Below are 13,498 nucleotides of genomic sequence, written 5' to 3'. Positions count from 1 at the left end.
CCCTACCTCCAACCCCACGAAAAAGTTCGCGACAGATTCTCCGCGAACATTTTTCCCTTCCGTCTTCCGTTCAAGCTTTCGATAGCCAGACAAGCACCCTTCATCACTTTGCCGCAACCCAGCCGTTCGAGTCGTGAAGGTCATTCTCTCTCCCTCTCAATTCCCAATCCATCCATCTTAACCGAACCCCCCCGTTCATCAACAACAACCGTCAAGATGTCTTACAACAAGGACAAGGACTTCGGCGAGGCGCCCAAGACTCACAAGATCCGCATCACCCTCTCTTCCCGCAACGTCAAGTCGCTCGAGAAGGTCTCTGCCGAGCTCATTGAGCGCGCCAAGTCCAAGGACCTCCGCGTCTCCGGCCCCGTCCGCCTGCCCACCAAGACCCTCAAGATCACCACCCGCAAGACCCCTTGCGGTGAGGGTTCCAAGACCTGGGACTGCTTCGAGATGCGCATCCACAAGCGTCTCATTGAGTGCGTCCCCCACCCTCTTGACAAATTTTCTTCTTCTGGAACAGAGAATGCTAACAATTGCGCAGCCTCAACGCCCCCACTGAGATCGTCAAGCAGATCATCATCAACATCGAGGCCGGTGTCGAGGTCGAGGTCACCATTGCCGCATAAGCGATTGGACCACGGACTGTTGTTGTAGGAGGGACGCCGGTATGGGCTTTGGCTTGGGAATGCTGCGCCGCGGGGAATGAGGAGGCCGAAAGGTTTCTCTACCTTGCGAAGGCGGCGGGACGAGTTAGGAGGTCTAGATACCACCCAAATCAACTAATGACCCCCATCTAAACAAAACAAAAAAAACCCAGTGCGGTTCTCCGTAATATGTGACATGCTTCTACTGCCTCGATGTTTTGTTGCCGAGACTCATGCGGTGGTCGCAGACTGTCTGTGCGAGTAGACGTTGGCCAAAGCTTCGCCATGTGTTCTGACATTGTTGTAGAAGTGTTCAATATTGTACCGCGCCTGTTCTCGGCGTATGTGGCACTATTATATCGCATGCCCAACATGCCCCTGATTCATGCCAGCCCCTCCCATTTTCTGGTTTATCCTTATATAAACGCCGTGCAATGCCAATTCCTCTACAAGCAATGTACAAAGTGGCCCGTGGGTCCATGGCTTGTCTACCTAGTCCCCATCACAAATCCCAGAGGCAGAACTCCCGCTTCGGTGGTAGTTCAGGCATCATGCCGTCAAATTTGCCCGTTTGAGCAAAAATCTGCCACTGCTGCTTCGCCTTGTCATCGTATGCCTCGTCAGGCAGCTCAGTGTCTTTGTAGTAGTTCGGAGGGCCGTCTGGAAACCATATCCTCGACCATGCTCCGTTGAACGCCCGGATGCCGGGCATATTGTTCTGGTAGGTGACCGGCTTGCCCTTCCACGTAGACAGCCGCCCGTCCATGCCCTTGGAAGCGTAGCTTGAGGCTGGCGGATGCTGCTTCGCGCTTCCTGGCGGGTAGGGCCCGCTTCCCGGCGCTGCAACCGCTTGAGCTGCTGGCGCAGCGGGCTGGCTACCGAAGGGATTTGCTGCTGCCCCTCCTCCACCTAGGCCGCCAGCAGGCTGACCAAAGGGTGACGCCTTGTTCTGCTGGAACGGGTTTGCTTGCTGGCCAAGTTGAGCCGGCTGGCCGAAAGCGCTGGTAGGCTGCGCGGGTTGTGTGGGCTGAGCTCCCATCGATGCCGTCGCGAACGCGCTAGGCTGAGCATCTGGTTTAGCACCAAAGGGATTGCTTGTAGTTGGTTGAGGCTGCGCAGCAGGCTGGCCGAAGGGGCTGGAAGAGGCTGCTTGAGTGGGCTGTCCGAACGCATTCGATGCTGCAGGCTGCGCCGGCTGCCCAAACGGATTCGCGTTCGCTTGCGACGGAGCACCAAATGGGTTCGAAGCTTGTGCTGTATTTTGCGCTGGCTGTCCGAACGGACTGGGGTTGGCATTATTCTGCGCCGTCTGGCCGAAAGGGCTGGCCGAGTTCCCGCCGCCGCCGAAGGGATTCGGCTTCTGTCCCAGAGCGCTCGCCTGACCAAAGGCGCTGCCGTTGCCTGCGGGCTGTGATGGCTGACCAAAAGCGGGCGCACCAAAGGGGTTCGGCTTCTGGCCCAGAGCACTCGCTTGACCAAATGCGCTGCCAGTGCCGGGTTGTGAGGCTTGACCAAAAGCTGACCCGCCACCTCCTAATGCGCTGGGTTGGCCAAAAGCAGACGCGGGTTGGCTCGGTTGACCAAAAGCTGGGGCCGAGCTTTGATTTTGTGCCCCGAAGGCCGACGTCGGTTGTGATGGTTGACCGAATGCTGATACAGGCTGCGACGGCTGCGAGGGTTGCGCGGGCTGACCAAAGGCGGGCGCGCCGAATGGGTTCGGGCGTTGTCCTAGGGCAGCTGGTTGGCCGAACGCGCTTCCTGTCGAACCTCCGCCACCAAATGCCGATGTTTGTTGATTGTTAGAGGAGAATGGGTTAGATGTCGTTGCAGATGATGAGTTTGAGGAAAACGGGTTCGGTTGGCCCAGGGAAGATGTTGCGCGCCTGCCAACGGCGAATTCTCCTGTCGTGCCCCCAGGCAAAGTGCCTTGCTTGCAGATATCTATTCTGTTGGGGTGCTTTTGGTCTGCAGCAATAATGAATTGAATCGCCCCGTCTAGATTACCGACTGCTGTCTTCATCTGCTGCTGAGCTTGTTGGTACAGCTCTTGCGCCTGATTGAGCTGGGAATCGTTAGCAGGCTGCCACAAAGGCGTAGAACATGCACCCTACTGCTTGTTGAGGGTTTCCAGCCGCTGTCGCAACAACATGGTGAAGCCTCATCTCTTCAAAGCTTTGTTCGCGCAAGGGACCGCCGAAGAGCTGCTCCGGGGCATCCCGGCCGGGACCGTAGGCGGATAAGATCCATTGCGGTGCCTCCGTTGTTAGGTCCTTTTCGAGGGCATCTTTCGACAACATGAATGGTAGCGCTACGCATCTGTAAGTATTTCATGTCGTTTCGCATTCGTGGGCGCCCGATTGATGCACGAACCATCGCTGCTGCCGCGGTTGAATCCTCCTCCCGAGTTTTGTTGGCCAAAGGCCGCGAAACGGTTGTTCGACTGTTGCGAACGAGGGTGCTCAAATCTGCAGTTTTCTGCGATCGCAAATGTTAACTTCAATTGAACAACCAGGTACCTGAACTCAAAGGTAATTGGATTGACGACGAGTTCGCGCGAAACGTACGTCCGTACCTGCAGTTCCCCTGCTCGTAGAACTTGCAGACCACCATTTTGGCTGTTTTGAGAGGTGCGGCACTGATAGAGGTGCTGTTGTAGCAACTATGTCATCTCGTAGGGGGTTTTGGGGCTCAGACCAGACCAAACAGTCGGCGGGCAGGAATGGGGATAGCTGTCGAATGTCACGAGGGCGCAGATTGGGCGTCGAGAAAGAAATCGTTTTCAGCCTTTCTCAGCCTTGCTTGCATCAAGCCGTAGCGTGTTTTGACAGACCAATGGGACATGCACAGTGCCCACGCAGCCTGTAGGTTAAAAGCACCGTGTACTTGGATCCATGTACCCTCAATCCCCCATCGTCAAGCACCGGCATACTAGGTATGTACGTACATCAACCTTATTTATCTGTTGGTCCGTCTCTTCATTTCCGCATGGCTAGAATTATTACCCATTTGACTCCCCCGTCCAGCACCTCCCGGTCAAGTCAACAAGAAACGCGAATTAAAGTGAAACTGAGACGGTGTCTTTTTTTAATATTCAATTGGTGCAAGTTATGTTATCATTCCGAAACTAAAGCTACGGTATCTATTGTTTATGCAATCGTACCAGCCACCATGGGCTTCACCTGCTGCTCGATGTACTCAGGGTTTCTCCAGTCAGACCAGTCGGCGTTCAACAGACCCCACGACTCGTCGAAGTTCTGCGTTCCCTGTCGCACGTAGTAGCTTCCGACAACCACCCAGATGAACCAGCTAGCCTTGGCCTCGGGCAGATACTCGGACAAGCACGTCGAGTACGTGTTCAGGTAGGTGTCGTCGTTCATGTTGAACCCGAACTCGGTCAGCGCCACGGGGAACACGTTGACGGTCGCCGGGTCGGTCTCGTTCATGGCCTGGAAGCCCTTGTTGTACAGGTTGTATCGCAGCGACGAGCAGCTGCCGATGCCGCCCTCGTAGTTGTGGATCTCGAGCACGAGCTTGTTCTGGTATCCCTCAAAGTCGGCGAGGTTGAAGGTTCCGTTGCCGGGGGTCAGGGCCGTGCCGCGGAAGACGGGCGCGACGGTCGTGTCGTAGTTGAGGCCCGAGAGGTAGATGAGCACATCCGGGTTGGCGCCGTTGATGGCGTTGGTTCCCTGCTGGATGTACTTGTACCAATCCTGCCAGTGGTAGGAGGCGGCGACGAGGTCTGGGTTGTCGCTGGCTTCGCGGAGCTCGTTTCGGAGAGACATGGCGACGAGTGCGGTCCAAGATTTTCCCTTGTACTGGTTAGCGACTGCAGAAGAGGGCTATGGTGGCCGGGTATACTTACATGGTTGGCCATGTAGGTCAGGCCGCGCACCCAGTTGGCAGCATCGAACTCGCGGTCTCCCCACCAAGTGTTGCCGTCGTTTCCAGAGCAGCACCACTTGCCCTTGGACATGTGATTGTCGAGGAGGATGTAGACTTGCTGCTTAGCACACTCCTCGGCGATGGCGTCGTAGACCTTGCACAGGGGTTAGCGGGCATCAGGATGGGATGGCGGACACCAGCTTACCTCCAGACGGGTGGTCTGCTCCGTGAAGGAGGGGTTGTTGGCCAGAACCTTGGCGAGGATGGCGGTTCCGTTGGTCTCACCCAGGCCGTTAATAAAGGCGGTCTTGAGGTCAATGTCCTTGCCGTCATTGGCATAGATCTGGTCGACCAGCTCAATGGCGAAGGTTAGACGAATGGCGTTCATGCCGATGCTCTTGATCTTGGAGACAACACCCTCGACCGAGAGGAACTGCAATCCCTCGGGAATCATGACCTCGCCGTGGCCGGGCCAGTTAGTTCCAGCGAAGTTGACATTGTTGCCCGAGGCATCCTGCGCCCAGCGGCCGCTCGTCACGAGGGGGCCATTGGGCCAGCTCTCTTGTCTGGCTTGGGGGAGAGCAGCGCAAAGAGGCGCAATGGAGCTGGCAACAGCCAGGAGAGAAGTAAGGAACTTCATTGTGCCGGGGGGGCCTAGGACTGGAATAACAATTCGTCCAGGAGTGTGAGCTATCGCGACACAGAAGGGGAATGGCATCATCCCCCGGGTCCCCCTCCAGCTCTTATACCACTTCATCTACGCAGCATTCCCCGCGTCAATTGGGCACCCTGTCTCTCCTCCTCCTCTACGGACCGAGGGCGGGACTTTGCAGCCACGCCAGGGACCTGTACTGACATCACGAGCATTGGCGCCAGTGCTTTCGGACCACAATCCTTGGATAAAGGGTTGCCAATGTCATGACTAGTCGCCAACCATGTTTTGAACCCGCTGCGGGGCAGTTCTCGGGTGCTCCCTCAGGCCATGACCCAGGACGAGACGAACCTCGGGTGCGACTTTCGCCCGAGAAGACGAGCACAGCCGAGACAAGTTGCCCAGCAAAACGAAGCTCTAAAAGGGAATCAGGCGACGGGAGCCGGTACCAACAAGGTTGCGCCCGTCCGACGGTGGGTGAAATGGGCTTCAACCAGCTCGTCCCGCCCCCGCATTGCTTGTCGAATCTGCCGGTGGAATCCCAGCTCTCCCCCACACTCGCCCCCTCGTCCGCAGCGGCCCAAGGCTCCCCAAAACAGCGCCGCTGCGATCACAAGATGCAGCGCGGTGGTTGAGGTTGCATAGGAGTGGAGAGGCGGCAATGGCCGGCTCCGTGATCCCCGCGGGCAGTGACGTGCGGAAAGAGGGAAACAAGCTGCAACGGGCGACAGCGGGGTGGCGCCGTACCTGGCAGGATACCGCCCGCTTGCCGATCAAGAGCCGAAAGTGGCAGTTGGGGAAATCGAGGGCAAGCATCTGAATGGTGCGCAAGTTCGGACGGACAAATTCTCACGAGATGCACGAGGGTTCCACTCCCCTCAACCTTGGAATAAACTATCTTTTTTTTCTTCTTTCTTCTTCGGTTCTTATTCTTTTTGGGAACCGGGCTGCTAATTGACATGTGCAAACATGACCTGTCAACGCTCGATGACGACGGCCTCATGCACCTCCAAACACGCGACTCCAAGGCGCCTAATTTAGTCCAGTCTTGTCCTCGAACATCCTCCGCTTGAGCCAGCCATCACACGAGATGTCATCTCTGTTTCACCCCGTCATCGCAGGCGTCCAGGCCACGCCGCCGCCTTGGCAATAGCTTCCTCACGCCCTCGCCCTGAACTCCACCATCGGACCGTCCTTCATGCTCGTAAACGTGTCGTACAACTGGAACTCGGACACCCGCCTGCGGCCCTCCTCCATGTCAGCCCGCCCCTCGGCCGGGTCGACGATGCCGACCGTCTTGCGCATGTCGTACAGGAACAAGGTGCGCGCCAGCGTCGTCGACATCTCAGCGTACGCCAGTCCCTTGCCAATGCATCCCCTCGCACCGACCGAGAACGGGCAGAAAGCGCTCTGCGCCCGCACCGTGTCGGCCTCGGTTGTGGCCTGGCCCGTCAGCGGATTTGTCGCGCCGACCATCCACCGCTCCGGGACGTAGGAATAGGCGGAGGGGTAGTAGGCCTCGTTGTGGTGGATCGTGTAGTGCGGCGTGCCGACGATGGTGCCGGCGGGGACATAGGCGCCGTCGATGGTCATGCCGCCCGTGAGAACCTCACGGGGCAGGAGGCCGCCGACGGAGGGGGAGAGACGCATGGCCTCGTCGATGCAGGCGCGGAGGTAGTTGCACGTGTTGAGGGTTGCGCCTTGGCGGATCTCCTCGGCGTCGGTGAACTTTGCGCGCACTTCCTCGGTCGCCTTCTGCAGCGCGGCGGGGTTGCGGACGAGGTAGAAGATCGTGGCGGCCATGGCGGTCGACGTTGTGTCGGAGCCGGCGATGATGCTGTCGTCGGTCAGTTCCATTGTCCCCGAGTCTAACTGCTCATCCCACTGGACTCGGACGGACCGAAAGGAAAAAGAAAAAGGTACTCACAGCAGATTCGACTCGCCCCAGAGCTCGGGCGTCGAGAATCCCAGGCCCGTCTCCGGGTCGCGCGCCTTGAGGAGGTAGTAGAAGAAGTCGCGGCGGTCGGTGTCCTCGCCCAGCTTGGTGCGCTCCGTCAGCTGCGCCTTGCTGTAGGCCATGTACCTCGCTCGTCCGGCGGCGATGGTGGGGAAGAGAAGCTTATCGAGCTTAAGCTTGTCGACAATGGGCATTGTGCCGCACTAATATCCGTCAGCCGTCATCCCATCTCACATGACACAGGCGTCATCTTGTTAGTCTTACGAGGAGATGTCTCTTGGTCGCCGCAGCAATCAAATCCAACGCGAAGCGATTATCCGGCGCCTCGAGCATGTGAAAGGCCTTGCCGAACGATAAATCGCCCAGGATGTCCATCGCGAGGTAGTTGCACCAATCCGCCATGTTCTTGGGCGTGGACCACCCCTTGGTCTCGGGCGACGCACCGCGGCCGATCTCGGTGGTGAAGGAGCGCACGTTGGCGATGATGTACCGCTCCATCTCCTTCATGGCGCTGTCCGAGAATCCGTGGGCGAGGACGCGGCGCTTGCGGGCGTGCGTGTCCTTGTCGCGGGCGTTGTGCGTGTTGGGCGCCGGGTGGACGAAGGCGTTGTAGAACTCGGCCTTGCGGACATTGGACCGGAAGCCGTAGATTTCCTTGAGGCTGGTGGAAGAGTTAAATGAGATGGAATTGGGGCCAAAGCGGACGATTTTGCCTAGAGGTTGCCCGTGTTAGTAACGGCTGTTTCTGGTGCCGGGCGGTGGCCTGAACCATCGAGAACGGCGTGATGAGGGGTATGCGGTGAGTTGCCTACCGTATTGGTTGTGAAGCTTATAAAAGTCGAGATGGCGGTCGCCCTTCCAGGCGTGGTAGAGCTGATATCCATCCGTAATCTTTGCCAGGAAGGGACCTGGGTACTTGGACAGCGGGTGCAAGAAGAGGCGGTAGACGATGATGCCCGTGACCTTTTGGCTGCTCCGTCAGATCCAATGCCTTTCTGATATTCGCTGGTTGCTGCCAGAATGGGAGGAGGTGGAAGGAGGTGATGAGGGATGAGACTCACGTAGAGCGCACTGCCCACGGCGGCAAAGCCCAGCCAGAGCCACAGATGCTTCGTATCCAACGCCATGATCACTCCTGGTTGTCGTTCGCAATGGTATCCGGCAGTCCTGGTTGGCCCTGCAAATATCGATGTTGAAGACCTTCAATGGGGAAGAAGAGGTGAATTGGCAAGCCAGAAATGAACAGCAGCCAAGAAATCTCCTTTCGTAAATATGGGCGTACGACTGACTACCAGGAGGCCCTTTTTACACACGCGTCCAACAGAGCCCGTCCTTCCCGCTTGTCCCGGCGGGCATCTCTCTTCTTGTCTTACATCGACAGCCCCCCTACTACGCAATCAGGGAGACAGCCCCTCGGCTTTCCACGGTCCAAAATGGAGCGGGCGGTCGACCGTGCCCGCAAGGATCGGTCTATACCGCAGAGGTGCAAGGAGCTTGGGGACGGGTCGTAAACTCTGTTCAATTGTGTACACTATTTTGCGTCTTATCATGCCGCGGGCGCGCAACCTTCCCGTTCCGGGCTATGCGGCGGCTACCCGCGGGGGGAATGAAAGAACCTACTACAGTAGGCGTGTTGTAGTGCAGAGCCGGTTTAGTTACCCCGGACTTTTTTTTTTTTGCCCGCAGGTAGCCACCCTACCCCAAGATCCAAGATCCATCGCCAGTGGGCATGGCTTTGGGTCCTGCCCAGCTCCCCGCAACGAGCGTCAAGCCGCCCCGCACCGGTTTCGTATGTGGGCATGTGAGCCAACGGGAGACGAGCTGATTACACACCCGTGTCCGCAGAGGCGCATATCTGAGTAAGGTCAACCCCGTCGTGGCTCTGGAGGGGGGCCGCAAAGAGACAAAAGAAATTGGAGAAGAGGAACTTGCCGACGAATTACGAACGAATGGGCAGCTTCGGGTATCGGCGACATGTGGAGTCGTCTGCGGAGAAGGAGGGCGTTGGGAATTCCGCTCGAGGTCCGCGCTCTGTGCTCGTTTGGCGCCGGCCCGAGCTGGCTGTGCCGTTCTGCAAATGCTACCCTATTACCTCGAGTGCATGCTATGGAGTCCGTTGATGACGCAACTGGCACATCCCGTGCCTTTGCCAATGTTTGGACTGCGAGGCACGGGACGTCTCGGCGAAGCTCCGGCTTACACTGCTTCGTGATACTGTCGCCGCCATGATTGAAGAGCCAGGGTAAGCTGACCAGTTCATCGACGGCTGCCATTGGGTGTCCGTCTTCTTCAACGCTGTGGTCGGATTGCATTCGATGGAGCCCTACCGCGCGAGCAAGCGATGCGAGCCACCGATCCCGATTGGCCCCATCTAAAACGATAGGTTGCGATGAAAGATCATACCAGCCGGGATACTTGGCCATCATGGTCGGAAGAGGCAGGTCGCGAACCAGTCGTTTTGGACGGAGTTCCGCCATTTCATGAACTTCTTAGCCTATTGGTCTGGCACGGCAGATGCCTCAACTGATAATGCACGTGGAACACACATGGCAGCGTTAACAAGCTTGCAAACCGACTAACCAAGCTCAAGATATCGTATTCTTCATATGTGGTGGCGACAGGAAAATCAAACTTTGTGGATTAATACCTATGTTTTTTTTTCGGATCAATATATACATGGCGAACCTACGTATGGTATGTCTGCATGGCTGATGTCCTTTGCCTGCTCGCACGTAACATCTCAAGATACACCAAGATGTACACGAGAAGCCGCAATGGTCCACACTAAAATTCCGGCAAAGTGCCCATGTCCGATGGTTATTTGTCAAGATGATCCTCGAGTTCGCATAATGCACTCTTTGGATTATTGTATGCCATACCGACCTCCCTCCCGACGCAAAACAAGCAACCATGACATTAAACCGCATCCCCTCCATAATTCATATCATAACTCAGTGATTGTAGTATCTTGGCTCGTTGAAAACGTGGTAACGGTGATCGCGGACGCCTTCGCCCCGGAACATGGCCGGGAACCTCCAGCCTTCCGGCACCTCCTGCTCAGTGACCCGGCGGTTGCGCGTCTGGTCGTCCGCCGCCTCGATCTGGAGAATCTCTTCCTTGGATTGAGGGATGACGAACTTGGCTACCTGCAGCTCCGTATCGGTGATAGTGCTGCGACTGACACGCGCATACCCAGTACGCTTGAGGCCCTTGTAGAGGATGTACTCGCACCATCGATCCCAGTCGCTCGGGTCGACATCGTGCATGCCCGAGGTTTTGCTGACGTACGTGTTGTAGTTGCCCTCCAGCGGCTTCGTGACAAGGTATGATAGTAGGATGGACGGGTTCGTCGACTCGCCCATGAGCTTGGCGAGATACTCCGACTGTAGGCGACGATCCTCCGGATCTTCTTCCTGTCCAGAGTGGAATACAAAAACGTCGACTTCCTGGCCGTAGACGTCAAGAGTCGCGGCAATGGCGGGGGCAAGCTCACCAACAGGGCTGGGAAGAAGGTGATGCGTAGACTTGAGGATGGGATACTTGGATAGCAGAGCGGCGCCCCAGGTGTGCTTGTTGGGGCCTGGGCCGTAGTCGACATACATGCCCAGGTCCTCAGCTAGGAATTGCGTGGTATCGCGGTTGCCCATAATGATGCGCTGCAGATCAGACTCGAGCAGACCGATAACATCCAGCTCCAGCTCTTTGATGAGGTCGCGCATACGGTACTCGGAGGACCACATGTCGTTGTCGATGGAGAAATGAATGGTCCAGATACCGGCCGTCAGAACGCGATCTTCAGGGTGGTACGGCTTGTAGTCGTTGGTGGGGAAGCGCATGAAAGCCCCGGCAAAAAAGACAATGTTGACAAAGGCGGCTGCAATTGTGTGGTACTTCTTGTGCTGTGAGGGGGATGAACGACGGGTGCTAGGGCGGCGAGCTTGCGAGAAGGTGAGGTCGAAGACGCCAGCACCGATCAGGAGGAACGTAGTGATCATCACCCAGTCAGTGTGCTCGCGCACGAGAGGCCCACCGGGTACGAAAGCGTAGGCGACAACCCAGACGTGAAACAGGACCATGAAGTTGTAGACGAAGAAACCCAAACCAAAGGTAGTCCCAGGGCTCCTATTGGCTGCGTTGGAGAGCAACGGAACTGAGAGTCCCATGAGATAGGCGGCGGTCGTGAGCGCGCCGTAGTAGCCGAGCCAACCATGGAACGAGTAAAGGACCGCAGCACCAACACAACCAATGCCGTAGGCAGTCCACGAGCCCGACACGGCCGGACGGTATACCCCCAACAAAACACCAGCACTCATGGCGACAATAGTCATCCAACCATAGGTGTTGGAAGTGGGTCCCCGAATTGGGTAGCCCTCCCAGACCCAGAGGATCATAGTGCTGGTGTCAGACAGGAGAGAATGCAGACCAAAGAACAAGCCGGCAACACCAAAGGCGGCGAGGACGGATGAGCCGCCCTTTTGGGAGTGGTCGGGAGAGTTGCTGCTAGCCAAAGGTGCCCTTCTTGTGAAACGCAGGGCCGAGACCACGGCAATGGCAAAACCGGTCGCATTCCATCCTCCATTGGCGGCATGCATGATGGGCCACAGAGGGTTGTTGGTCCACCAGAGAAACTTGGTCGTCGAAGACATAATGAGGCCAAGAGCTAGCGCTAGAATCCTGGACTCGAGACGGGCCTGGTTGCCTCGTTCAGACCAGAGCGTAGCTGTCCATCCAAGACAAGACGCAGACACACCAAATCCCACGGTGAAAAGGCGGTAGGCAGGGTCATGCACGAGGTAAGCCAAGAGGCCAACCAGGGAGCTGAGGTGAACAATACGTAGGTTGTTCATGACAATGGAGCGAATGGCGCGAACACCCAGGAGGATAGGCGAGATGGTGACCATGACAATAGCCTCGTAGCCGGAGATGCCCATGTACCACAGCGGAAAGTACCAGACCACAACACCAAGACTGGTCAGCATCGTCCAGAAGATGAAGCCATGATAGACACTTTGGGCGGTGATGAGAGCCTCAGCCCAAGTGAAGCGGACTGTGGAGAGGCCAGCAGTGGCCTTCGCCTTCCTGAAATCAAGTTAGCTGATTTGCCTCTTGGAGCGTGGCAGAGGGACATACTCGTTCTTGATGACGGCGGAAGGGACGGACGACCGGTTCTCACTGTGACAAGATTTAGAATACACTCTTCAAATGCTTTTATTTGCCCCGGTACAGTATGTACAAGACTATTTTGGAAGCATTTGAACGTACCCCTTGCTTAACCCCTTGACATCCCTGATCACAACCTCGAAAGTGTTAAAGTCGAGGGCCGTCACAGCGTCGAACCCAACGTCGAAGAGAATTAGAGCCCATTCAAAAAATGCGTAGGTAGTGTAGGCTGTTGGCGCTTGGGTTAGCTATGGTCATTTCCGACGTTGTTCTGTAGGAGAGTGCTCACCTCCCGCGATGCGGTGGACCTTGTGTTGGATGAAGAAGTAGACCAAGGGTACCAGGGTACCGAAGAAGGAATAGGCGATCGCCTTCCGGTACTTGATGGCCTGAGGGTTCGGCGGGCTCAGCAACACGCACCCGATCGTCCATGGAAGGGATGCGACAATGTACGAGATCATGAAGATGTCGTGCCAGTCGTGGTCATCAGTGGAGGTAACGTAGGTGAAGCCGCCGCACATTAACGTTCGGAGGATGCCCATCGCAAAAGTAAACTTCGGCAAGGTGTGCCCAGGTCTCCTCGTCAGCAGATACCACAGACCAACGAGGGCGAAGCGAGGACCAGAGGTGATCGCAATGAAGAGCATGAAGAAGGATCTCTCGGGGTATCGATCGCCAATTGTCGCGGAGACGGAAGGAAACCATTCCTCGGGGTACCCGTACCACTCATTCTGGACGATTTTGTGGTAGTGCAGCGAAATCCCGACAATCAATGCGCTGATGAAGGCAGCTGTTGACGTTAGCAATACAGCTTCCATCATACGGGCAAACGGACGCCCCGCCGCATCGCGACGGCATTCCCGGTCGCGCCGACTTACTGTAAGCCACTGCAGTATGCGACCAGCTGACCCATTGGCCATTGAAGGTCAGCACGACGCCGCCGACCTTGTCCTTATACTTGGACGACATCGTGAGAGCTCAAGCAGCAAAACAAAGGGAAAAGAAGCTCATCCGAGGGATCCGGAAGCTGCGAAGAGTTGACGAGAGGGAAGATGGAGGGGGGAAGTTGACGGAAATAAGGAATTGTGCTAGCACAAATAGCCCAGCATGCCTCGGCGGCCCACGGATCGAATCGCGTGGTTGGTGGTCCAGTTGTTTGCAACAGTGCGGCCCCTGACCGTGGAGCATACGACAAGGAAG

The 13,498-nt window shown here is 56.8% G+C and overlaps 5 protein-coding genes across 5 annotated transcripts; 1 reads left to right on the top strand and 4 right to left on the bottom strand.

The window, feature by feature from the left end:
- Positions 1–216: 216 nt before the first annotated feature.
- On the top strand, positions 217–629 carry EsH8_VI_000873 (40S ribosomal protein uS10; the record flags this gene model as incomplete). The annotated part of the gene is made up of 2 exons (XM_083272126.1): positions 217–479; positions 545–629. 2 exons carry the CDS (start codon positions 217–219, stop codon positions 627–629), a joined length of 348 nt encoding a protein of 115 aa, XP_083127300.1.
- A 520-nt stretch (positions 630–1,149) lies between these two features.
- Positions 1,150–3,257, bottom strand: EsH8_VI_000872 (uncharacterized protein; the record flags this gene model as incomplete). Its single annotated transcript, XM_083272125.1, has 4 exons — positions 1,150–2,709; positions 2,759–2,955; positions 3,018–3,122; positions 3,212–3,257. The coding sequence occupies 4 exons, from the start codon at positions 3,255–3,257 to the stop codon at positions 1,150–1,152; spliced, it is 1,908 nt and encodes a 635-aa protein (XP_083127299.1).
- Positions 3,258–3,793: 536 nt separating this feature from the next.
- On the bottom strand, positions 3,794–5,286 carry EsH8_VI_000871 (glycoside hydrolase superfamily; the record flags this gene model as incomplete). Its single annotated transcript, XM_083272124.1, has 3 exons — positions 3,794–4,456; positions 4,510–4,683; positions 4,735–5,286. The coding sequence occupies 3 exons, from the start codon at positions 5,284–5,286 to the stop codon at positions 3,794–3,796; spliced, it is 1,389 nt and encodes a 462-aa protein (XP_083127298.1).
- Positions 5,287–6,339: 1,053 nt separating this feature from the next.
- Positions 6,340–8,265, bottom strand: EsH8_VI_000870 (cytochrome P450; the record flags this gene model as incomplete). Its single annotated transcript, XM_083272123.1, has 5 exons — positions 6,340–7,018; positions 7,109–7,341; positions 7,403–7,851; positions 7,951–8,101; positions 8,200–8,265. The coding sequence occupies 5 exons, from the start codon at positions 8,263–8,265 to the stop codon at positions 6,340–6,342; spliced, it is 1,578 nt and encodes a 525-aa protein (XP_083127297.1).
- A 1,824-nt stretch (positions 8,266–10,089) lies between these two features.
- EsH8_VI_000869 (Frag1/DRAM/Sfk1 family-domain-containing protein) lies at positions 10,090–13,267 on the bottom strand (the record flags this gene model as incomplete). The annotated part of the gene is made up of 5 exons (XM_083272122.1): positions 10,090–12,217; positions 12,269–12,310; positions 12,401–12,527; positions 12,588–13,088; positions 13,177–13,267. 5 exons carry the CDS (start codon positions 13,265–13,267, stop codon positions 10,090–10,092), a joined length of 2,889 nt encoding a protein of 962 aa, XP_083127296.1.
- Positions 13,268–13,498: the final 231 nt, after the last annotated feature.

The sequence above is a fragment of the Colletotrichum jinshuiense genome, chromosome 6, assembly GCF_051148585.1.
Source record: "Colletotrichum jinshuiense chromosome 6, complete sequence".
Classification (NCBI taxonomy): Eukaryota; Fungi; Ascomycota; class Sordariomycetes; order Glomerellales; family Glomerellaceae; genus Colletotrichum; species Colletotrichum jinshuiense.
Note: the sequence above shows the minus strand (reverse complement) of the source record. Positions and strands in the feature narration are given on the sequence as shown.